The sequence below is a fragment of the Acinonyx jubatus genome, chromosome A2, assembly GCF_027475565.1.
Source record: "Acinonyx jubatus isolate Ajub_Pintada_27869175 chromosome A2, VMU_Ajub_asm_v1.0, whole genome shotgun sequence".
NCBI classification, from domain to species: domain Eukaryota; kingdom Metazoa; phylum Chordata; class Mammalia; order Carnivora; family Felidae; genus Acinonyx; species Acinonyx jubatus.
The window spans coordinates 116,137,880-116,164,020 of record NC_069383.1 but is presented as its reverse complement, the minus strand read 5'-3'; the positions used below and the strand labels follow the sequence as shown (position 1 = coordinate 116,164,020).

The 26,141-nt window shown below is 47.9% G+C and overlaps 1 protein-coding gene across 6 annotated transcripts in view; it reads right to left on the bottom strand.

Moving 5' to 3' along the window:
* Window positions 1–1,042: 1,042 nt before the first annotated feature.
* Window positions 1,043–26,141, bottom strand: part of SRGAP3 (SLIT-ROBO Rho GTPase activating protein 3) — a 354,753-nt gene continuing 329,654 nt past the window's right edge. For 5 of the 6 annotated variants that reach the window (XM_053219015.1, XM_053219016.1, XM_027042537.2 and 2 more), the window contains 5 exons: window positions 24,529–24,608; window positions 13,148–13,328; window positions 11,655–11,804; window positions 9,247–9,574; window positions 1,043–6,432 (listed from right to left, as the gene is read on the bottom strand). In XM_053219015.1, the coding sequence (XP_053074990.1) occupies window positions 6,019–6,432; window positions 9,247–9,574; window positions 11,655–11,804; window positions 13,148–13,328; window positions 24,529–24,608 (1,153 nt within the window). In that variant the 3' untranslated portion in view covers window positions 1,043–6,018. The remainder of the gene's footprint in view (window positions 6,433–9,246; window positions 9,575–11,654; window positions 11,805–13,147; window positions 13,329–24,528; window positions 24,609–26,141) is intronic. The other variant, XM_053219017.1, reaches the window with a different exon arrangement.

Below are 26,141 nucleotides of genomic sequence, written 5' to 3'. Positions count from 1 at the left end.
CACAAAGGTGCTTCCTACACTCTTGCTGAATGAATGAGAGGCTTCTGACTTGAGGCTCTCAAGTGAGCATGGTTGCTATGAGCGAGTGAACAGATTGTGGGGCGCATACAAAATTTAGACTGTCGTAAGGTTTCACAGTACCGGAGCCTGGAATTAGCAAAGGGCCAGCACCGAGTGCTGAGAGCTAGGGTGGGAATAATGGGTTCCCCGAGGCAGGCAGAAGACCTCATTCTATTCTCTTCTGTAAAGAGGTGACTGCATGAAGATCCACCAGAGGGTTCATCAGAAAGGAAAGGCCCAGAGTGGTCCTTGACTGTGGCAGGCAGCAAGTTACCTTAACCATGAGATCCTACAGCCAATGCTGGCATAATGGCCATGCTCAATGACAGGCAGTATGATGATCTTGTAAAGAGAATGGCTTTGGAGTCAGACAGGGCTCCTTCACTTCCTTCTAACCTTGGACAAGCCATCTAACGTCTTAGAGCCTCAATTTCCTCATCTGCAGAATGGGATTTAAGAAGGGTACTTACCTTCAATAACTGTTTTGAGAATTTGATGAGAAAATGCACTTCTAGGGCTTTAATCTAGTGCCTGGGACAGAAATAAGTGATCAATAAACTTCACACACACACACACACACACAGAGGGAAAAAAAAATCCAAGGGGCAGTATCACATGTGTATAGACACAAATGCTAAAATGGTCCATATGCCTTCACACAGGCACTCAGTATCCTGTGGCCTCTGTAGATGACAGCTCCTCCTCTCATTTCCCTCTGCTTTGACATTTCCAGTTTCTGCCTTCCCAGCGGGCATCCCACAGTTACCTTTTCCAATTAATTCTACAGGTGAATCAGTCCTCCTTGGAACGTTGGCCTTCACCTTGTTGGATCTGAGCTAAAGGATATCTGAGGGACGGCTCCTGGAGGCAGCACACAGACAGTGTGGACTGGAGGGTAGAAATACCCCTCTGGGACCTCCCCAACCCCCCCCCCCCCCACCCCGCCCCGTGCCACCTCACCCTTTCAAAAAGTCACGGGAGCATGTTTGAGAAAAGTTAAGCTGTTTTATTTCACAGGATAGCTCCACGTCAAACCAGCAGGCACCATCAGAATACGCAACAGACACTCTATAGGACGGGCGTTTGGTTGTAAGGTAGAGAAACGATATCCGGAAGAGGGCAACATTTATCATCACATGGGGACAGGCAACCAGCAATTTCCTAGGGTTGTTTTCGGTTTGTTTTTTCCTGACACAGTTTAGGGAGGAAGGAAACCAAAGGAAACTAAATCGACCAGCCACTCTGAAGCAATCAGAACCAAATCTATTGCCAAACCGTGTAAACAGTCACACTGCCGGGAACTAGAGCCTGAGCAGAAACTCTAGCCAGAATCTACTTCCGTCTAAGGAAGGCAAAGTGCACTCTGGTTGCTCTGGTTCAAGGAACAGCTTTGTTATTTGCCTGGGACAGTTCACACAGAAAGGAGGTGTCGGCAAGGGGCAGCGGTGGCCATTCGGCCAGTCCCAGAGGATGGGACAGCGGGACATTGGCAGATCAACCTCAGAGAAGCCGGGAGGAGTCCGACATGACAGCAAAGTCCCTTCTCTCAGCTCCCCTGGGCAGCTTTGGGTATGTGGGGAATTCTCTACACGGCTGCTCAGAAGAGAGGAGACCCCAGAGAACCGGGGAAGTTGACATGAAACGTCAGCATTAGCTCTGCATAGCAGAAAATCAGCTAAGCAACACCTCGCTCACCCCTTCCTGCCTTTTCCTCCCCGCCCGTCCTCCCAAGCCCAACAGGGCCTCCCACCATGGTTGTGAGCCAGCCATTCTTCTTTCTGGGATTCTCAGGAGAATGAGGCATTTGCTCTGGTGTGGAACCATCTGGATGTGTGAAAAGTTAGGAATAGAAAGACTGAGAGGAAGAACCATTACATTAGTCCTTGTGGTTTTCCATCAGCCGTGTACGTGTGCGGAGTGCCGAGTAACGACCAGGCCACGGGAAGTCTTCTGCGTTCATACCTCCTGAATGAGAAAGAAATATACCCAACAAGGCACTCCAGGGGACTCCAACAGAGAAGCAAGCCCCACGTAAAGGCCCTTCCCCACGCTGGCTCCCCTTTGTGTACCACAAACCAGTTCTGAAGTGTTTATAAGGCAGATCTCTGAACTGCTGGTTCCAGCCGGTGTAGCCAAACGATGGCTCCATTTCCCTGTGTCTCTTCCCACTCGGATTTCTTCATTGAATAGACACCTTTCATCCCTTGGGAATCCGTTTCTCTCCTGCCCCTTGGCCTGGTGACCTCGGAGAAAAGACTCCCAAGTCTAATTCCCGAGCTTACAATTCCCTCCAGTTGTGCGCTCTGTCCGGGGTTCAAAAGGCGCTTCAAGGTGAGAAATCGTTAGCACTGAAAACAAGGAAAGGCAAGAATTTTTCATAGAATCCCACAGCTCAGAGCAGCTCTTGAAGAGGAAAGGGGAATAAAGGGAGAGAAGGAGAGTAGGGTAGGAAGCACGGCTTGTTCTCAATTTTATCGGAGAAAGGTCTTTAGCGGCGGCTGGGCCCCAAGGCCCAGGAAACTAGACCAGGAATGAATTGTCTTTGGTCAGTTTTAAATGAACATCTTGCTGGTTCATTCCTAAAATAGACTAAACATCGGTTACACATAAAGACAAAAGGCTTGACCTCAGGGTAAGTCAAAGGTTAAGAAAACAAATCATTCTGTGAAGAAGAAGGAAAAAAAAATGCCCGTTATCAACGAACTGATCAGTACAGCTCTCAGTAATGGCGATGAACAAGTAGGTAACCACCACTCCCCCTTGTACAATTGGTTATATTGAGGACTACTAACTAGGTTACTACATTTCCCCCACACTCACTGTACAGTTAGGTTTCTGGTATTTGTTTTTTACATTGATCTATCTACTAGGTGCAAAGATTTGGTGAGTGGCATTGGCTATAATTTAATTGTAGCCTTTTTAAAAAATTACAGTTTCACATTGTAACAGTTACTTTCCAGCATTTAAGCAAATACAGCAATATATAGTGTGGACTAACACAGGCAGGAGTCAGGAGGAGACTGCGATGCTCAGTGACTGTGGATGGGACGGGGTGTGCATGGAGGGTGGTGGAGACATGCATAGCGCCAGATGAGGAAGGAGGGGGGGTTGTGGTGCAGGAAAGCATTTTTCCATTTGGTTCTGCATCAAGGGTCAGATCTGGGGCTGGATGAGTGGGCTGTGAGCTTTCCTACATGTGAACTCATCGGCCAATTTCCCAATGGAAAACCAGGGACTTAAAAGAAAACCGCAAAGACTCTCGCCTTCAGGTAACTTGGTGAAAGGCAGACAGATCCATTTTCAGTAAGGAAAAACTCAATCTATAGGAATATCCACGTGGTCTGACTGGTGTTCTACAGATCAGGCAACACGCTCAACTCAGACTTTTGCTTCTCATCGGGTAGCCGTGTCGGATGATGTGACATTTTGCACAGGAGGTGACTGCGTTTAAGGTCTGGGAATATCTCTGGGGTAGAAATGGGAAGTCTTGTCTCCTGGCCGGAGAGCATAGCATCCGCCCAGGCAAGCGCCCAACAGGGCCCTCACTCGCTGCCGTCTGTTAAATCTTGGGCAAGCCATAGCACATCCCAAGGCTTCGCTTTCCTCCCTAAGCTGTAAAATGGGGTTAGAGTCATCTGCTCAAAGGCAGAGGGGCTCCTAGCTGCTTCTGAGACTCTTTCATTTCCAGGAGCTAAGACAGAATCTGTGGTTTTAGGCAAAACAAGGATGTTTATCATTGACCTCTCTCTGGCACTTTTTGTGCCCTTTCTTGACTCTTCCTTCCACTGGGTGTGCTCACTGCCAATGCTTCCGATGAGACAGAATGGCTTACCGCTCCTGCACGCTCAGGTTATCAGTGACTTACTAGATCCCTCCCCCTGGGGTGTATTTACCTTTTAGTGGAGGACCAGAGGAGAGGGCAAAACTTAGTCTAATGGGGTGAAACGGTAATGACAGAATTTCAAGCATCAGTGTGTGATTTTTCTGTAGGGCTGTGCGTCAGGGCTCTTATGAAACTACTAGGAAAATTCCACCGCCCACTTCTCAAATGCCATTAGGAGGCTTCAGAAGGAAGATCCTGGATGGGTTTATCTAAAAGACTTACCTTGCTAATGATAATAAAGGAGTAACCATGTTGGCACAGTGCTTTCCGGCTTCCAGAATTTGCTCACCTACATTTTATCTTTATTCCCTTCATTTTACGGAGCAGGAAACGGGCTCGGTGAGGTGAAGTGACATGCCCAAAGTCCCACAGTTCCTAAGAGGTGGAGGCTGGAACTCAAACACAGGACTTTTGACTCCAAACCACAGCCATGGAGATACACTCAGAGAAAGAGAGGGCGCTTGAGAACAGCAAGGAGACCCTTGGCATGAGGGGGTGAATAAAAGTGGTCCCCTTAGGATGTGATTCGCCTACGTCCCATCATCCAGAAACAGGCTGTCTCTGGAAAATGAAAAGATCAAAAGAGGAAGTAAAATGGAATGGAACAAGAGTGATCCAGAAGGCCTCTTCCCAGCTGAGAGGCAGAAGTCTAGCTCCTAATTCTTAAAAATCACTCACCTCAGTTCTATCACCACATTTTCAATTATATCCAATGTTCTGGAGGTGGTGGGGGGAGGGCGGGAGTGCAGGGGCTAGGAAGGGAAGGGAAGGTAGAGAGGAAAGCCATTTCATTTGCATGATGTCAACCGAAGTGTTCTCTAGGACAGAAAGTGCCAAGGATGGCCCCTCTTTGGCCCCTGCTGTGAGGTTCCTGCATTTCACGCAGGAGGGCACCAGCCAAAGTGGGTCGCGGACTGATTTTAAATTAAAATGATGTGACTGAAAGCCTCCTTGCCTGTTTAGTTCCAGATCTGACACAGTATAATTAGTAGAAAGAAGAAAAGAAAAAATTAAATATTTTGAAAATGGTATAAGTTAAACCTCTATAGTTACTTTATTCCTACAGCGTGTCTAGGCTTTGAAGTGTTCCACACCATTGTTTTTGTTTTGCCTTTTTCCCAACCACACAGAACACTGTGCTGCGATGGGGCTTAGGTTCTCACTATCCCCTTTTTCTACATACAAACACAAGAATGCTGTGGTCAGGAGCCTTCTCGCCAACGTCCTCCCGTGCCTTCGGGGGTGCGGTTGGCCCTTGGCCTCTGGGTGGAAAGGCAGGGTCTCTGGGGTGGACGGGGGGGTTCTGTGAAGGGTTCCCCACCTCTAGGAGCAGCCTGCTTGGGGTGCTGCCTGCCCCACCCTTCTGTGAGGGGCAGACTGTTCTGGAAGGCCACGACTTCTGGAGACAGTGGGAGACTGTTTTTGTGTATTTTTCTGCAGGTTAGTGGTGTATTGCTTCATCCGCAGTCACTGAGGCCTCTAACTTCTCCCAGAAAGGTCCCTGCAAGTCCCACCAAGTAACTCAGCGGGAGGTGTTTGGTGGCATGGGTCTGAGGTAAATCTAAGTTTCATAAAAAGAAAAAGGAGATCCTATATACATTTAGTTGTGTGTCCAGATCTAGTATATGTATATAGATGCATAAATATATATATATACACACACCTACAGACATATACATACATGTATGTGTGTATATATGCACACATATATATACACACATATTTATGTATGTAGAGAGAATGTGGAGAGAATCATTTTCCAGTGACCATATGCGGGGAAGCCATTTAACATTTTGCCCCAATCTTAGGAGATGCTCTAGTGGGGCCTCCTGCTCCTGCACCTGCACCCCTCTGGGCGCCTGCTTACACACGGGAGGTCTGCGGGATTCACATGGCTGAACGTGAGCTGCGGCCAGTGCCTGGGCCTCAGCTCTGCACAGACGCGCTTCCAGGCGGACCTTCTGGTCCCCACCCGACAAGGCCAGGGGCACTGGGAAGGCCGCGGAAGTCACAGAGGCCGCCCTCAGCCACGGCGGGCCACGGTGGGCCAGGGCGGTGCCGCCCCGTCCTGGAGGTCACATGGTGCCTGACTTGTCCGCGGAGCTGTTGGGGAACATCTTCTCCGTGGGCGTGACGGCCGGGCTGCCCACGCCCGAGCTGCTGCTGCTGCTGGAGCGATGCTGGACCACCGGCCGCACGGGCCGCATGGGGGGCGGGCGCAGCTGGGCGCCGGCCAGACGGGCGGACAGCGCTGGCTTGAAGGTGGTCATCATCTCGGTGGACGAGCTGCTGCTGCGGCGCATGGCGGCATCGGGGTCGCGGATGACGATGGTGTGCAGGGGGCTGGCGGGCTCTGAGCTGATGGGGCCCGGCGGGTTTTTCAGGGGCTCCAGGGTGTCCAGCACCACATCTGGCGCCTGCTTGACCGTGTTCTGTCTCTCGAGCTCCCGCAACTCATGCAGAGCCGTGCTCATGGTCTTCTCGATGTCCTGGGGACAGAAGGAACTTCTGGTCAGCACAGTCTGGAGGCCCTCGCTCCAATCCTTCCTCGACTGCTAATCAGCCTGTGGGCTGCTTAGGGAGGTATCCCCACCCATGAACCTCATGGCTGGGACAGAGAGGAAGTCTCCAGGGTGTCCTATGACCAACTGAGGGAATCCACGTGGGCATCACCTGCACACTTGCCTGCACAGAGACCTGCAATGAGGGCAGGTTAGCCTACCGGTTGAGAAGGCAGGCTCTGGAGTCAGACAGACTTGGGTTCGAATCCTGGCTCTGCCACTTCCTTGCCATGTGACTTTGGGCAAGTTACCGCAACTCTCTGAGCCTCAGAATTCTCATCTGTGAATATCGATCATAATAATATGACTTCAGGGTGTTGATGAGCATGTTGAATGATACAGCCCCTGTGAAGAGCTTGGCACAGTACCTGACATATAGTCAGTGCTCACAAATAATAATGGCAGTAACAGTGGTAATGATAAAGCACCAGTCCAAGCTCTTTCCATTTGTACCTTATTTAATCCTCACACTTAGAGGGTAGAGCTACCCTTATGCTCATTTCACACATAAGAGAATGGGAGCTCATCCTGGGCAAGTAACTTGCCCAAGGTCACATTGCCAGCTAGTTGCACAGACCAACTTTCAACCCAGACAGTGTGTTGCTAGAGCCTAGGCCTCTAACCATTATGGTTATTTTGAAAAAAAATCTGTGGGGCACCTGGGTGGCTCAATCAGTTAAGCATCTGACTTCAGCCCAGGTCATGATCTCACGGTTTGTGAGTTGGATCATGAGTTTGAACCCTGCGTCGGGCTCTGTGCTGACAGCCCAGAGCCTGGAGCCTGCTTCGGATTCTGTGTCTCCCCCTCTCTCTCTGCCCCTCCCCCAATCATGCTGTCTCTCTGTCTCTGTCTCTCTCTCTCTAAAAGATAAACTTAAAAAGATTACATTAAAAACAATTCTTGCCCGTAGAAAAATCCCTTGGAGGTTATATATCAGAATGTCCACAATGTTCACTCCAGAATAATGGGACTTTCTTCTCCGTATTATAATCAGAAAAGTTTGCTTTCAAAAATATAAATTTTAAAAAGCAACAAAACGCCTCATCGTCCTACGTAATTCCTGGGGATGCTGTAATATTAAGAGCTCATCAGTAGGAGAGCACTTTGAATGACAGACAGCCATTAAGGCACCTTCATTCCACCTTCCCAAGGCCTCTGTTCCTCCTCCAGCCAGGAGGGGGCGCTGCAGTAGGACATCAGCATTCAACCCAGGAGCCCTGTGCTAGGGTAAAGGGCCTGTAATTTTTTAGTGAAAAGACTCCTCTGCCATTTGCTTGCTGTGCAACCCCAGACAAGCCTCAGGCCCTCTGTACCATACTTTGCTTCTCTGTTGAAAGCCCCTACATTTGCTGTGAAGATGGGATGAGATAATGGATGTGATGGAGCTTTGTTAACTGCCAGGCAGTGGATTTTTAAACTCCCTTTAGCCAGAGTCCTTGGCTCACACAGGTGTTACAGGGATGCCTCCACACCAAAACAGGCACAAGGAGCTGCTGAGGCTGAGCTAGGCCAGAGCCCAACCAACCCAGCTACTGAATGTTGCTTCAAACCGCTGCTACAAGGCATGCTGCACAATGTCTGGTGAGGCAAACCCAGGAAAACTGCAAGTCTTGTCATACTGATGGCCTTGGTGCCTGGAGATGTCCTGCTGGCTCCTCTCTGCAGTCACGCCCTCTTTTTACCCTCTCTCCTCCTGCAAGCCTCCTGCTTGCCCTGGGCCCACACAAAAGGCTCCAATCTGGCACAGGCAGGGTCCCAGCCTATCCTGTTTGCTTTGTTAACAGACTATGGTTGTCTGGTTAATGGCTAATAGTAGCTTTTATGCTTCCTCATGACATTTTATCCCTTGCCCAGAACACAAGCTACTTTAAGAAGAGGCTTTATGTGCCTTTATCCAAAAAGATTAGCTGTGGGGGGGGCCTTCTATATGAGGGGAGAAATGGCAATCCTCTCCCCACCTTTGCTATACCCCAGCCTGGCAGTGATATCACAGGCTTTCCACAGCCCATACTGTTTAAATGAAGCTCCCTATAGATTTCACTGCTATTCCTGCTCTACTCCAGCATGAACTGAAACATAAAACTTTAAAACACAAAATGTAATGATCACCCCTCTCTACCATCCATCCCCACCACCATTCTCCCCTGGCAGAATGTGAGCCAGAAAGACAGAAAGCTCAGAGAAAGATCAGCTGAGTAGTTTAGGCATGAGCCTTGCATTAGTCTGAGAGGTGATACTGCAATCTGCAGAGTGGGGCTGCAGAAAGGCCCTAGGGGAAGACGGACAGCGGGGGACAGGGCCTGGGTCCATTTTAGGTCACCACTGTACTCTCAGTGCCTAGCACAGTGACCGTCACACAATAATGTTTCTCAATAAAGGAATTAATGAATGAACAGATGAATGAATGAATGAATGAACAGATGAATGAATAACTCAACTGTGCCATCTTGTGGAGACACCTGTCATTACCACATCCCTCTCCTCTGGCCTGCCCTAAGGGCAGGAATCCCCCACTCCAGCCGTGGAGACTGGAGGTCTTCAGTTTTTACAGGATCCCTAGCTAGCTGTATCCATCCAGCTTCCAAGCCCATGGGGAGGCCAGCTTGCTATCTCCCTTGTGTTCTGGCTTAACCCTGAACGTACTGCGAAGGGCAAAAGGGGCTCCCCAGTCCGCAGGCCCCCACCCGGCCGCCCCTCTAGGGTTCTCAGCTGGCCCAGCCTGCCTTCCCGCTGGCCCTTACTTCTGCCAGGGCCTCAGCCTCCAGGGACTTGTGGTCCCCCAGGCTGCTGTGCCTGGTGGAGCCGCATGTCGACCTCATCGAGTGCCCTTCGGAGAGAGCCTTCTTGTCAGGGTAGTTGATGCTGCCGGCACTCCCAAATGTCGCCATCCTCCGCTTCTCGGGGCTCTCGATCCTCCCCCGGGTGAGGGGGATTTTGTGGGGGCTGCTGGGGCAGGCGGCAGCCCGGGGCGGCGTGTCTATGCTGGGGCCCAGGCCCCGGGGCGGGCTGTGTGTGTCGCCCCCGCTTCGGCGCCTGGGGATGGCCGCTCCATCAGATCGTAACCGCACTCTGCAAAGGAGCCAGGGGGCAGGGGCATGGGGCAGAGGTCAACCCTGGCAAGTCTCAGAACAGGCCAGCTAACCCCAGGCCACACACTACACACTAGTCTAGGGAGCAGGTATAGTAAAGCCTCATTCAGCCAGACTCAATTGTGCAATGAAAGCACTGGCTGAGCGTGTAACTTAGTGGCAAGGGGCAGGTTTAAAATGCACAAAATGAAGGAATCGGAAGCATTCTGCTTCCAAACTGCAGACGGTGGTGCTACTAATTACACAATGAATCTTGTCTACATGTGTAGCCAAGGCCAGGAGAATTTCAACCTGGGAACGCTTTGGTGATGGTTAGTTGGGCTCATGATATGTTCTTAAGTGGTTCAGACATTTCCATGATTCTGAAGGGCTTCTTAATTGGTCTGAAGCATTGAGGCTTGACTGTACCAAAAAGTCACCAGCTCCCTGCAAGCACAGGAGGGGTCCCTGGGAACTGAACACAGTCCGGTATTGTTATCCACCCCCAATCTCCCCAGCAAAGGGCTATTTCTATGAGGCTTTTCCAGATCTTGGAAAACTAGTCATTCAGGAGTAAAAATTGCATCGCTGGACATGCCTTCCACACATGTGGCCACCTTTCACTCTTTAGGGAGGCTCTGGTGGAGTGAAAAGAGGACTAGAGTGTCTATCAGGAGGGCTGGCTTTGTCATGGGTTTTCCTGTGTAGTCTTTCAGACCCATTTTATTAATCTGGTAAACAGGCACAATACTCCTTGCCCACCTTCCAAGGAGGCTTGGTGGATGTGGGAGCACTCTAAAGATAAGAGGCTCCACCCACAGGTGATTTGGCTACATCCTATGTAGGTCAACAAAGATTGGAAGACATTGGTGAGGGGAGGGGAGGCTGGAAGTGATGAGGGGGTGGGGAGGAAGGCCAGAGTGTTGGAATGGTCTCTGACCAGAGGACCAAGTTCAATGTGGTCAGCAGCACTTCATATCCCAGAGCCACCAGCCAAGCTAAGCACTGCCTGTGGGTACCCCAACAGGACCAAAGCATAGGTGTTTGAGAGGAGGAATACTGAGAAAGAAAGAACCAGAAGAAAGTAGGGAAGGGAGGGAGAGGGAGAGGGAGGCAGGAGAAGATATGGCCCTCCTAGAAGTCCAGGAACCATGGCTTTGTCTTCTATCTACCCCACTTCCACTTTCCCCCCAATTCCATTACCTAGCACAGTGCCTGAGCCATTTGCTGAACTGAATAGAATATGCTTTAAAAGGAGGCAGAGACTTCTGCTGAAATAAATTCATAAACATATGTTCCTACTGCAATGATATCTCTGGCTCTATCTGCAAGTACCCATATGTGTGAGCTGATCCTACGACCTCTCCACCAAAAACACGAAGAATGTGACATTCTGAGAATCTGATTAAGAAAGCAGTGAGAAACTGTCAGCTTCTCTTTTCTTCTTCTTGTTTAATTTTTTTGGAAACAACCACAATCTTCGGACGATCCCTGCATGTGGAAGGACATGCACAGCTCCTTGCAGGGCAGAAAGGTCATGTGACACAGCCCAGCCCACACACGGGGGAAGGCAGAAATCGGCAAATGTGCTCCCCACCAAATAAGTGGGTGGCCTCAAGTGTCAATTTCCCCCACCGCATGAGTGGGTTTGAGTTTTCTGTTTGTGTAGTGCACTTCAGGGAGTATGTGCGCTTTAAATTTTTAAATATAACAACTTAGGTCTTCAACAGAAAGTAGGGAGGAGGTGCAAGTACCAGAGAGAAGTAGGAAAAATACTTGCCAATTTAAAACTCTCTCTTTCTCGCATCATTACTATTTTACATAAAAAGCACTGATTTGCCAATACATGTCTCTTCTCCTCTTTCTCCAACCCCCAACTGCAAGCTGGACCATTTTACACCTGGCATTCTTGGGCCAGTTCCAGCCAGCACCACCGCTCCTCCCTCCCCCTGCCCAAGGTGTGCCTGATATCACATCTTGCAGGCAACAAGGGGCCTCCCTCTCTCCCCGCTGCCCCCTTGCCTCTCCCAAAACAGACACAGCATGGCACTATCAGGAAAGAATGAACCCGCGTTTCCTACCGGCCCATCACCCCCCCAAAGCCGTAATCCGAGATGTGCTCCGTGGGCGACTGGAGGTCGTTTTTGGAGGAGGCCTTGTCGTCCAGCAGCGGCCCACTGCTGGCTTCACTGTCAGCCTTTTGGCTCAGGCTGTCGGAGAAGGCATCGTCCCTGGGGAGAAGGACACATGTGAATTGGGAGTGCTTTGCTCCAGAGAACCCAGGATGTGTAGGGCACCTGTCTGAAGGGTGGATCCACACACACCTTGTGGTCAACTTGTGCCCATCCTCGGGATGAGCCATTTCCCACTATGTACCTGAGCATCACACACACCCACCAGCACACTCCCAGTCACCTTCTCAGCACGGAGATGCCCCTCTGCCCCAGGCCCACCTTCTCCTCCCCCCTCCTCTGGGTTTTTCTCTCCCAGGCTGCTCCAGGCTGGGACAAGCTAAATGCTGGAGGGAGTGCTGGCCTAATGGGGGAGGAGCCCGCAAGCTAAGCACTGGGAGCTGCGTGTCCACAGGCTCCCTGAGAAGCAGTTTGCGGCTAAGCAAGGGAGGAGGAAAGGTGCCTCCATCCCTCAGCTCCCGACTCAGGGCTTTGGATGATTGTGGGGTGGCTTGAAGTTGCTGGGGAGCCCTGCTTGCCTCTTCCCACTGCCCTCTCCCTTCCAGAAGCCTGGGGACATCAGAGGGCTGCTGAGGGTCCTCCACTGGCATTGCTGTTGTTGTCTGCCTGGCCTTGGACTTTTCTCTGGTTTCACACCATTCCCTGTGCCATCAAAACTTATGCCTTTGTCCCCCTTCCCTTGAGTTCCAGCATGGTGGCTACTTTGTTGATACAGCAGTTCGACCTGAGCCTGACCAAAGCTCAGAGGGAGTGTGTGTTGTAGGAAGCTTCGATGGCCTTCAAAGAAGAGAAGGTATAGACTTTCTGGACATTCTGGTAGCTCTAGGTATTTGGGATACAGGCCTTTCTTTGTGTGTGTGTGTGTGTGTGTGTGTGTGTGTGTGTGTGTGTGTGCGCCTGATATTATTTTTTAAAAATAACAGTACCCTACTCAGTGGAAATGAGGGGATCATGGTTTCTGCCCATCCTCTGAGAGAGCCACTTGGGGGACAGAGAATGGTGGAGAGTGAGGGGGCAGTGGGCTGGCCACTGAGTACAGGCACGGTTCGGGAGAGTGGAGGAATATGGCGAGATCCACTGGATGCTGAGAACCAAGGCAGGTGATGAATGCCCTGAAGGCTGGCAGGTGGGTCAGGATAGTGAGCCAAAGGCACCAAACACTGTCTCTGTGCATGCTGAAGGATGGGCAATTTGCTTATTTGTTAAGGGGATCACTATTTAAGGGGAAGGTAGATACAACCCATTCTTACAAAAGACCAGGTATACCACACCGGGGAGAGCAAACGGCTGGCATACAACCCAGTACTCCCCTTCCTGTGCCCATTCCAGACATTACTAATCAATCACGGCATTCTTCAGAGAAGGTCCTGACTCCCACTCACATGTCCTGTACGACTATGTACTGATGTGGGATGAGTCCATCCACGCCATTGTGACGACCCTCCCACCAGTCCTCTGAGGCCCGGTGGTACAGGAGCAGAGAGGCCCCCTTCTTGAAGGACAGCTCACGCGGGGACCGCCCCACGTAGTCAAACTTGGCGATGGCCTCGATCTGCTCCACTTCTAGAAAGAAAGCAAGGGAAAGAGCATCTATGAGGTGAGCAGGAGGACACTGAGGAGCCTTGCTCAGATGGCCCTGGCTCCCATAGGGCAGCAGAGACAGCAAGCCTGGTGGAAACAATGTGGGCTGGGGCTCAGGACACTGGGCTCTAGCTCAGATTCACTCCCCAGGCTGTGGTCTCAGGCAGGCCATCTAACTTCTGACACACCATTTCCTCATTTTCCACTGCCTCTCTTGTTCTCCACTTTTTAACACTAATTAAAATAATATTATAAGAAATTTCTCTTGCTTCTACCTCTCAATACAGGTTTCATTTCCATTTGTCTGTGAACCCTTTCTGTCCCTGTCCACTTATAATACTTTTTGTGGTTGCAACCTTTTGGGTGTATGTGGACTCCCATCCTTGCAAAGATGCTGTATACAATTTTAAGGGTTCCCAGAACTCTTCAAAGCTCATTGTTATGGACTTAACTGTGTCCCTCCCTCCCCTGCCAAATCCATAGGCTGAAGCCCTAACCCCCAATGTGATGGATTTTGGAGTCAGGTGTTTAGGGAGGAATTGAGGTTAAGTTGAGTAATTAGGGTAGAGTCCTCATCTGGCAGGACTGGTGTCCCTCTAAGAAGAGGACAAGATACTAGAGTTCTCTCATTCTCTCTGTACACAGAGGAAAGGCCATAGTGAGGACACAGTGAGAAGGCAGCTGTCCACAAGCCAGGAGGAAAGGCTTCACCAGAAACCAACCCTGATAGCTCCCTGATTTTGGATTTCTGGCCTCCAGAGCTGTGGGGAAATAAATCTCTGTTGTTTAAGCCACCCAGTTCTGTTCTAGCAGCCTGAGCTGAGTAGCACATTCATCCACGGACTAAATTTTGGGGGAGGGAGAATTCTTACTGGGGCCACAGCTCAAGTGTATCTCGTCACACACACACATTTACCAATCAAACCTTTATTCCTCACTGATTACTGACAAGCCATTGCTGACAGGGTTAAGCAATGAGGATATGGCTCCTGCCCCTGAGGCATTCCTAGTGCCCAGCTCCATCATCTCTTCTCTGCGTGACCTCGGGCAGGTTACATAACCTCCGTACACTTCGGTTGCCTTTAGGAGGATTAAAATATAACGCACGAAAGTAGACCTACAGATGGCCAACAGATACACGGAAAGGTACTCAACATCACTAATCATCAGGGAAATGCAAATCAAAACCAGACTGAGATATTACCTGACATCTGTCAGAATAGCTATTATAAAAACACAACACAACAAAACAAAACCAAGGGGCACCTGGGTGGCTCAGTCGGTTGAGCATCAGACCCTTGATTTCGGCTCAGGTCATGATCTCACAGTCATGAGATTCAGCCCCATGTCGGGCTCTGCACTGAGCATGGAGCCTGCTTGGGATTCTCTCTCTCCTCTCTCTGTCCCTCTCCTGCTTGCGTGCATCTCTCTCTCTCTCTCTCTCAAAAACAAAACAAAACAAAACAAAAAAAGGAAAAGGAAAAGAAAGAACAAGTGTTGGCAGGGATGTAGAGAAAAGGGAGCCCTGGTGCCCTGTTAGTGGAATGTAAACTGGTGCAGCCACTGTGGAAAAAACAGTATGGAGCTTCCTCAAAAAATTAAAACTAGAAATACTGTATAATCCAGTAATTCCACTTCTGGGTGTTTATACACAGGAAACAAAGTACTCACTTGAAAAGATAGATGGATAGATGGATTAAGAAAATATGGTATACAGATACAGTGGAATATTATTCAGCCATAAAAAGAAGGTAAATCTGCTATTTGAAACAAATGGATTGACCTTCAGGGCATTATGCGAAGTGAAGTAAGTCAGGCAAAGAAAGACAAATACCATATGATCTCGCTTATGTGTGGAATCTAACAGCAAAAACAAACCAAACTCACAGATACAGAGAACAGACTGGTGGCTGCCAGAGGCAGGGGGTAAGGAGTTGGCAAAATGGGTAAAGGTGATCAGAAGGCACAAGCTTTCAGTTATAAAATAAGTAAGTCCTGGGGATGTAATGTCGAGCATGATGACTACAGCTAATAATACTGTATGGCACTGAAAGTTGCTCAGAGAGTAGTAAATCTTAAAAGTTCTCATCACAAGAAAAGAAAATTTGTAACTATGTATGGTGACTACATACATACATCCGAGTAGGGATGGATGTTAACTAGACTCACCGTGGTTATCACTTTGCAATACATGTATCAAATCGTTATGTTGTGCACCTGAAACTAACGTAATGTTATATGTCAATTGTATCTCAATTAAAAAAGAAAGAAATATACTAGACTTCAATAGATTTTTAAAAACCATAAGGTATGAAAGTGCTCTGCTTAGTACAGACATACATTAGGTATTCAGTTGCTCTCATGATTATGATTATAATTTTTATAATTATAAAATTTTACCCTATGGGGTAGGTCCAGAGAAGAAATCTAAGCTGTGGGGAGTTTATGTGGTTTTCCTAATAGCCAATGAGGTTTGCGAAGAGACCTTTGAAAGAGAAAGGGAGCTATGCCTATGATTTACTTAATCTGTGTTACAGCTGTACCCTAAGAGATGCCCATACTTGGTAGGAAACTGGCTGTGTACTTTATAATTTAAAGCAAGCACAAAGATGTTTAACACTGTAAAAATAAGACCTATTTATTTGTGTATATATTTACATATATAAACATAATAAGTGCATTACATTCTAATAGGACAAAAAAGTAATGAAGTGACCCCCGCCCCTGCTCTCTCTAGCCTGCAGATACATGCTGACTCTCTATTGCTGAATTTTTACGGATTTCCCCCCTCTGTCCTTCCAGCCACCCACTTGCTCATTAAGGACTCAAGTCCAGAACACCTGGCTTTGCTGCTTTGTAGCTGCGTGCCCTTGAAGAACTTGTTTCTCCTTTCCAAGCCTCAGTTCCCTCATCTGTAAAATGGGAATGATAATAATAGTACACAGCTTATAGGGCTGTTATGAGGATTAAATGAGTTACTATATATAAAGTGCTTGCAACAGTGTTTGGCACATAGTTAGCTCTATATGAGAGTTGTTACCAGAGCTAATGCACTTCTAAGGGCTAAGGGCAGCATGAAAAGTCAAAGAACAGAAGGAGGAACCTCCTTTGTTCCTCTCCCCCATTAATCCCCACCACACACGCATGCACATCAGGGCTCCACTCTATAAGTAGTTGGCTCAAGAAGACTGTGCCAGTGCTCCTGTGAGATGCAGTGGCCGTTGGATGCATCTGGTCCTCAGTGCCTGGGATAGCCTTCTACAGGGACTGGGCCTCAGGCAGTCAGGCCAGCTTTCTGCAGCTGGCTTCCTGACAAATGTCTTTAAATGCTATTCTGACACAGTTGATGCAAGATGACAGCACAGCTAAATGGGCCACATTAACTCGGATCTTGACTCAGAGTCAGCTTCTCAGTAAAATGGGAGATCTCTGTTCTCTCGGCTGCATCTTCAGATCTCACACCAGCCATGGGCTAGCACGGCCTGGTAACCTGTCTGCCTGCCTATCCACAGAGACAAAAAAGGCCAGAGGGTTTGCAAGATCAGGAGCTGAATGAACCCAGAGGACTGTGTGCTCTTGGGTTCCACCCCAGCGGCTTCCTTTGAGCCCAGTTCCCCACACTGATAAAGCAGAAGAGGTTTGCTCATACCAGGAGGAGCGTGGAGGGGCTGCCTGGGTTTCTGGTTCCTGCCTTCCTCATCTCCAGAGCCTCCAGCAGTCACTGGGGGAGGCCTGGAGGTGGGAGTGGGGGGCAGGGAAGGAGGAAGGGAAAATACAAGGAGAAAAAAAGAAGAAAAGAGGAGGAGCAGAGCTGAGCCATAAGCTGAGAGAAGGCACGTGTATTTGCAGATGCCATTATGTAAGTGTGTGTGGTAGAAAAAGTAATAATAGCCACCATTTATTAGGAAGTCTCTTATTTGGGTTTATCAGACATGAAATAGAATATGTGACTCTCCCCCCTGTCACTCTCCCACACACCCCTCCCCAAACTTACTTAATTCCCTCGTCTTCTCCATCTCAGGAAATAGAACGGGCTGCCAGCTTGCTTGGGACAAAGCCTTGCTCTTAAGCATCACACACCCAATCCATAAGCAACTCCTTTGAAGTGTCCCCTGAATCGGACCCGTCTCGCCATCTCCACTGCCCCTGCCCTGGTCCAGACCACTACTGTCCCTCTGCCTGGCCTCCCCACTTTCATTCATGCTTGGTAGACACAGCAGCCAGAGGAATCTTTTAAAATCCTAATCAGATCATGAAACTCTCTCATTCAAATCCCTCTAAAGGCTTCCCACTGTGCTTAGAGCCAAACCCAAGTCTTCTCAGGGCTGCTGAGGCCCCTCCGTGCTCTGAGCTTGGAGCCCTCTGCAGCTTAATTTCCTACCGCTGTCTCCTCACCCGGTCTGCACGGCCTCACCAGCCTTCTGTACTCTGATGTAAGCCAACACTGTATTCTGATGTTTTTCAAACACAAAGTTGAAAGAATTTTACAGTGAACATGCATATGCCTGCCACCTAAGTCCTACATTAACAGCTTACTGTATTAGCTTTATCACCTATCTATCCATCCTTTTATCTATCCATCCGTCCATCTATCCATCTGCCCATCTTATTTTTTTAATCAACTTTAAAGTTGCAGACATCAGTACATTTTACCTCTAAACACCACAGCATAAGCATTCATAGAGGCTTCTTGATGCTTTTAAAACATGCCAAACCTTTCTGCCACTAGGCCTTTGCACTGGTTATTATTGCCTCTCCTTGCAATACCTTCTCTCAGACATTTGCATTCTTTCACATTCCACAAATATTTATTGACCATTGTGTGCCATTTCCTAATTTCATTCAGGTCTGTACTCAAATTTCATTGCCTTAGCAAGGCCCTTCCTGACCACTCTCAACTACCAAAGTACCAAATGTCAAACCGCTAACAGTTTCCCCTGCTTTCTTCTTCTTCATAGCACTTAGCACAATCTGAACTTGTGTGTGTGTGTGTGTGTGTGTGTGCGCGCGTGCACGTGCACACACGTATGTGCACATGTTATTTTCAAACCTGTTTGTTGTAGATCCTTCCTACGAGAATGCGAACTCCATTAGGACAGGGATTTTTATTTTATAACCTGCAATTTTCCCACTTGTAGAACAGTTCCCTGGGATGAGTTGACACTTGATATTACTTTGCATGAACAAAGTAAGCTTTTAGCATGTGTTAAGTGTTTTACTTACATTATCACATTTACTCCCCACAAGAGTATTTGCAGTACTATCCTCATTTTACAGATGGGAAAACTGAGGCTGAGTTGAAATGATGTGTGACAGGTGGATCAGAAGACTTAACACTGCTAAGATGGCAATACTCCCCAACTGGTCTACACACTGAATCCCGATTAGAATCCCAGCTGATTTCTCTATAGAAACTGACAAGCTGGCTCTAAAATTCATATGGAATTGCAAAGAACCCATAATAGCCACAAAAAAAATCTTGAAGAAGAAGAAGAAAATTAGAGGATTCACACTTTCCGATCTCAAAACGTACTACAAAGTAACAGTAATCAAGACAGTGTGATGCTGGCACAAGGATAGACATATAGTTCAGCGGACTAGAACTAGAGGTCCAGGAGGAAAGCCCTGCATCTATGGTCACCTGATTTTTGTATAAGGGAGCCAAGATCATTCAATGAGGGAAAGAATACTCTTTAAAACGAATGGTGGTGGGATGAATGGATAGCGACACACAAAGAAGGAGTAGAGTTGGACCACTACCTCACGCCATATACAAAAATTAACTCAAAATGGATTATCTAAACGTAAGACCTAAAACCTAAAACTCTTGAAAGAAAACATAGGGTACATCTTCATGATTTTGGATTTGCTGAGGATTCTCAGATGTAACACCAAAACATGAGCAACCAGAAGAAAAAAACAAAAACAAAAACAGATGAATTAGACTTCATCAAAATCAGAAAACTTTTGTGCTTCAGAGGACACCATCAAGAAAGTGAAAAGGCCCATGTTTCAAACAGAACATGTTTGAAAATCATATAGCTGATAAGGAACTTATATCTAGAATATATAAAGAGCACTTACAACTCAATAATAAAAAACCAAATAACCAAATTTTAAAATGGGCAGAGGATCTGAAGACACATTTCTCCAAGGAAGATATATAACTGACAAGCACATGAGGAGAGGCTCAGCCTCAGTAGTCATGAGAGAATTCAAATTAAAACCTCGATGAGATACCATTTCACACCCACTAGGATGGCGAGAATTGACAAGTCAGAGAATAATAAGTGTTGACAAAGATCACACACTGCTTGTGGTGATATAAAATGGAATAGTCATTTTGGAAAGCACTCTGGCAAGTTCCTTAAATGACTAAATGTAGAGCTATCCAGTTCCACTCCTAGGTATATACCCAAGAAAAATAAAAATGTATGTTTGCACAAAAGTTGTACACAAATGTTATGACAGCATTATTCATAACAGCCAAAAAGTGGAAACAACCCAAATGTCCGTCAACTGACAAAAAGAGAAACAAAATGTGGTCTACCCATATAATGGGACATTATTCAGCCACAAAAAGGAATAAATTCCAGACACCTGCAACAATAGAATGACCCTGGAAAACACTGTGCTCAATGAAACACTGTGGCCCAGACACAAGGGCCACATATGGCATGATTCCACCAATACAAAATGTCCAGAAGAGACAAATCCATAGAGACAGAAAGTAGATTAGTGGTTGCTTTTGGCAGGGAAGGTAAGAAATGATGGCTAGGGGGCTTGGGGTTTCTTTCTGTGGTGATAAAAACTGACTGTGGTCATTGTTGCATGTATCTGTGACTACATTTAGTGCCGCTGAATGGTATACTTTAAAGGGAAGAATTGTATGGTATGTGAATTTTATCTCAATAAATGGTTAAAATAAAAGAGGAAGGGAGAGTCCTCCTTAGGTTCTGGGTCTAAGCCACGTGGTACGGGCCAGCTGACCATCTCTGCACTAGGGCTTAGGAACACTAGCCAAGTTAGCAATGAAGGAGCTGATGCTCTCTTTTTCTGTTGTTCTTTATTTTTTCCAGATGGGTGACCATAATTCAGGCAGAATCGGGCATTTGTGTGGTAACTGATGGTGACACCATTTTAATGCTGTCAAAACCTCACCTAATACCCACAATGTGCATGAATCTCTAAACGTCATGCCAGATGAAAGAAGCCAGATCAAAAGACACTATTCTGCACAATTCCATTTATATGAAGTTCTGGACCAGGCAAAACTAACTTATAATGAAAAAATTTTTCAGGTCAGTGGTTGCTTCTTGGGCTTTGGGAGTAAGGGACTGAGCAGGAAAATGCATGAAGGAACTTTCTAGGGTGTTGGAAATGTTCTGTATGCTGGTGGGGGTTTGAGTTACACAAGTTTTTGCATCTGTAAGAACTCAGGGAATGATACACTTAAGACTTATACATTTCAGTGTATGGAATTTTACTTGAAAAATAGAACCATAAACAATGCTGACCCCTGTTGTGTGCAGCATTGCATGCTAACATCTTTGGAGGGAGACTGTACTGATGGCTGTAATTCACTTTGAAATGTACTAAAATAAGACGGATTGATAGATACACAATAAAACAAATATAACAAAATGGTAACAATTGTAGAAACTAGGTGACAGGTATTATATAAAACTTCCTTCCACTTTTATGTACGCTTGGCCTTTTTAAAAATTATTATTATTAAAGGAAATATCATGAACTGCAAGCAAATCGAAATCTTACCCTGATTTCTAGTAGATGCCTAGATTAATCTGATGAAAACCATGCACCTCTTCTCAGAGGCACCATTCCAAAAGAAACGAAATTTTGCCCGTAATAGATTTCCTAAAGCCCATTTATGGACACCCAATACATCCAAAGAGCTAACGGCTTAATGGCTTTCCAGATGTAGATGGAGGGCAAGGAGTGAAAGTCAACTGGGAGAATTTTAGGAAAGTATCAGTGAGAGAATAATGGTGCAGTTATAATTGAAAACTGACATATTGTAACTATATGATCATGTTTCTGTTACTGATTTTAGTAGTTTCTTTATCTGGCAGCCTAGTTCCTCATTTAGCATCCAATTAATAAAGATGCTATTGACAGGCTGCCTCAAAGTTTTCATTTGGCTTAGTTCTCACAATCAGGGGTTTTATTTTGAGAGAGAGAGAGAGAGAGAGAGAGAGAGAGAGAATGCAACTGCGGGAGGGACAGAGAGGGAGAGACAGAGAGAGAGAGGGAGAGAGAATCCCAAGCATGCTCCACACTGTCAGCACAGAGATGATGCGGGATTCAAACCCACATGAGACCATGACCTGAGCCAGAGTCAGACACTTAACCGACTGAGCCACTCAGGTGCCCCTGGACTCAGATTCTTGATCAGAATTAGAAAGGATTTATACTGAACACACAGTCTTAATGTTTCCTATCACCTAGTTGTCCCAGACACTGTGCTAAGCTTCTCTGCATATGTAACCTCATTGTAACCTAGGTCACAATTCTCTTGTTACCGTCATTCCCATCTTACATGTCAGGAAACTGAGGTCTGAGGTTACATGGCTCGTCAAAGTTCACAGGGCCATGAAGGCCTCTCTCTGACTTTCAAATCCAGACTTCCTTTCTCAGAGTCTAGCACCCCGTCAACTGTTCCTGCAACTCAGTACTTGGGTGACCGATTTGGTTGGGGCAGGCTTGCACGTAAACATTTAGGAAATGCACTTAATTTTCCTCCAAAGGATGCTCCTGATTCAGCAGCCGCCACCATGACCACACAGGAAACAGTGAGAACCTGCAGGGAGCATGAACCTGGCTCTCCTGAAGCTAGCTGTTGACCTTCCAGGATGATCTTCCTGCCCTTGTCATTCTCAGAAACCAGCAGCCTGACAAGGAACAACAGAAGGGACCTTCTGGGGAAGCAGACGAGAAGCTGTCTCACCCCACTCCAGGGATACTGTGTGCCTCTACTCTGGGAGGAGTGAGGCAGCATTCTCTGAGGGGGTGCTCTTGGCGTGGGGTGGAGCCTGCTGGGAATGCCCTGTGGCTGCTGCCTGGCTGCCCAGCAAGACTGTTCTCTCTGTCCCTCCTCCTACCCAGTGCCCACAGCAGCCTTCCACCTCCCAGGCCGAGGGGCTGTGGGGAAATTCAGCATGCACAGGATGACTGGAAGTGACCTCAGCCCCCGGGAAGGTGGGCTGTGAGGGTCCTCACAAGGCACCTGACCCATCTCCTGTAGACACATCTTCTTCCACCGGCAGCATTCCCAACAGATCCTAATTCTGAAAAATCAGTCTACCTCATTGGATGAGAGATGTTTTCCCCCAGTGGAGGAAGAGAGACTGAGAGCAAGATCTAGAGCAAGAGGGAGCTACACACACACACACACACACACACAGAAATAAAGCAACAGATGGACAGAACAAGAAGGGAGAGGGAGAGCCAGAGGTGGTAGGACAGGAGACAGAAAAGAAGGAAAAGAGGAAAGCAAATCACTGCCAACATGTAGACAGTGGCAGCCTTCACATCTCCCCACAAAGGCTCTGCAGGACATTTCCCTCAGCTCAGGACGACTCTGGCCTCTGAGGATTCTGGCAGAGATGAACACTACACCTAGATTTGTTCTTCCATACCTGTGACTCCGGCCTGACCCGTGGGCTCCCTCCTGGGCCACAGTGATTGGTTTTTGGCTGGGCGTGTGACTCAAGGCAGTCCAATGAGACTCTACCCCAGGAGCTTTCTTGGAACCATGAGGAAAAGGAAACTCTTTTCCACTGGGACTTTGGGCAAAAGGACAATGAAAGCCTGGAAATGCTAAAGACCACCATGCAGGAAGATCCTGCTTGAGAATGAAGCCAACACAGAGGGAAGCAGAACAGGAAGATGGAGACAAAATCCTAAGACCAACTAAGCTCCTGGATCCAGCCGTGCCTGAAGCTATACCTAACCTGGGATTTTTCTGGTGTATGATCTGAGGCCTTTAATGCTTAAGTCACTTTGAGTTGGAGTATTTGTCATTAGCAAGTGTGACAGTCCTACCAGAATGTGAAAACTGCCCTATCAGTCTTGCCTCTTTCACTAGCTCCCAGAAACCACCCCTGAGTACGTACCAGCTCTCCTGGCAAAAATGGTGGCCAACAGGGCCTGGGACCATTCCAAAGGGAAACACAGAAGCCCAGAAGAAAGTCGTTAAATAAGGATTAAAAAAAAAAGTAAAACCATCACCAGGAGAAAGGAGGGCTATGCTTGGTCTACATAGCATTGTGTTATGACTTTTGTGAGGCCCAAGCACTTTTGCTTCTTGCGTGGGTCCCTTCCTCCATTAAAAAAAAAGTTAAAAATTGTATTTTACAATTGCATTGGTATAAAGATGAATACAATCCACGATGGATCATATTCCTTTTTTCTCATTATTTTAAATGAAACCAAAACATTTTCAGGGGTCCTTAAAAGTACCATGGGCCCTGGCCACTGTCTATTCTATCTAATGGATTCACTGGCACTGGGCCCGTATTATCCAGATTGCTTGTCTACACGGTCCAGTTTCCCCAACTTTCTTCTCCTTATCCTTATCTTTTCCTTCTCCTTATCCATCAGGTGGAAGGGTCCGATGAATCCCTCAAGCCCAGGCCACCCTTTCCCTCTCTCCCTCCAACACTTCCCTGGGCCATCACTGCTCAGCTTCATCTTTGAGGCATCCCCACACTGGGGACACAGCTGTCATTGGGCGTAATTTCTGTGTGTCATGGGGAGCTGCTCCCTATGTGTCAGGTAACGAGACTGGGAGCTCCTCTGTGACCCATGTGTCTTTCATTGAAGTACCTCAAGTCCTAGCACAGGCTGGATACAGAACAGATCCCTGGTTGGGGAGAGACAGGGGACAAAGCATGCTTCCTACTTAGCAAACTCTCGTCACTTAGGATTTATATTCGGGCCAGGAAGGATACAGAAAGGGAGGAGACAGGCCAGTAGGAGTATGGTGAATGGAGGTGCACATGTGTCCAATGTCTTTCAGAGCCCCCCTCTATTCTAGAGGACAAGGTGCTGACTGGCAAGGCTGGAGGGGGTGTGCGGGCCAGCCGAGCCATTGGGCAGGCACGAGTCAGCATGAGAGGCCCCAAGTGAGTTCCTTGGCCCCAGATTCCCCCTCACTCACCTTCATCACTCGTGTGAGGCTCCGTGCCATTGTCATGGTCAACTTCATCAATAGTCCCTGGCTCACTATGTGGACTGTCACTGCAAAGAAACACGGGAAGGGGACTTGTTGGGCTTTGCACCCTCACACTGTCATCAGCATCCCGTAAGTGCCAGCCAAGCCCACCTCTGCACTTGACCCAGGTCAGGCCCAGGCCTGTACCGTCCTGTCTTGTCCATCTGACCACCCATGGACACTCCTAACAGGAAACCACTCCCAGCCCCCTCAATGGAAAGCTATCCTGAATACCCTCCTCCAGCTTCCCCCAGCCCTGGAATTTGCTGGGCTATCAATTTCTAGGTGTCCTGTAAGACCCAGAGGGCACCATAAAACCCTGGCATTTATCCTCGGAAAGACCACGGGCCAGAACAGAAAGGAACTGTGGAGGTACCGTGAGACATTCACCTAGCCTGGTTCTAGGTCTCGCAGAGGAGGTGACACCCCGAGAGAGGTGGCGTGGGTCCACCTCACAAGGTGCTGGGTCCTCCGGGTGCCTCACGATGCTGTGTGCAAAATCCCAGACCAGTCCAGCTAGTGGAAGCAGGCTGGCAGCCATGATGGGCGTGGGAGTGGGTAGCCTGAATCCAGGCCTGTCAGACTTGGTCATTAATGCACTGGGACAATTTTGCCAGCCGCTACCCCCTCACTAGACTATAAGCTTCTTCAGGCCAGGGTTTATTAACCTAGTCAGTTTTTTTTAACTAAGTCATTGGTGGAGTCCTAATATATGCCAGGCACTGTGGGAGGTAGGAGAGACGTATTGATGGGGAAGACTCTGCCCTTGTGGGCCAGGAAAGAAAACTGCTACAAGCTGAGACGTGTGATGTAGGAACAAATGAGCAGAGACAAGAACGGCTGAGGGGACCTGCATAGGGTGGTCAGGGAAGGCTTCTGAGAGGAGGTGACATCTGCAGTGCCTTTTGAAAAAATACGAACTTCATTATAAAAATTCTCCATTGCCTCCTGGATAAGGTCCAGACTCTGCACAGTGGCTTGTTTAAGACCTTTCATAACCTGGCTCCTGCTGGCCTGTGGAGCCTCCGCCCTCACCATTCACTTGGCACAAGCAACACTCTGGCCACATGGAACCACTTTCCACTTTACTGAAGGCTCCAAGCCCAGAACATTCCTTGCCCATGCCTCACCTGGCTGACTCCAGTTCATCCCACAGGTCTCAGTTAAGGTTCCTCCAGGAAGCCCTTCCTGACCTCGCTACATGGGCTCAAGGAGCCTCACTTCTGGAACTGCCTGTTTCCTCCTCCACCGGAGCTCCCTGCATCAGGGGTTAATCCTGCTCAGGTTGCATCCCTGCCCCCCTGCCCAGGGCCTGGCCCAGGACAGACACTCAACACCCATTTGTCCAACTGTTGAATGAATGAATGTTGTCCACTACAAGGAGACCCTCAGCCAAATCCCCCCTTTTGGCTTTGCAAATGTTTCCAATATAATTAATAGTTTTTCTTTCTCATGAGACACAAATGGGACTGAGGCAAGTATGGTTATCGTATATTGTTCTTTGGTAGGTACAACCGATCTTTAGGACGCTTCCCAGAACACTAATTACACACATTGCA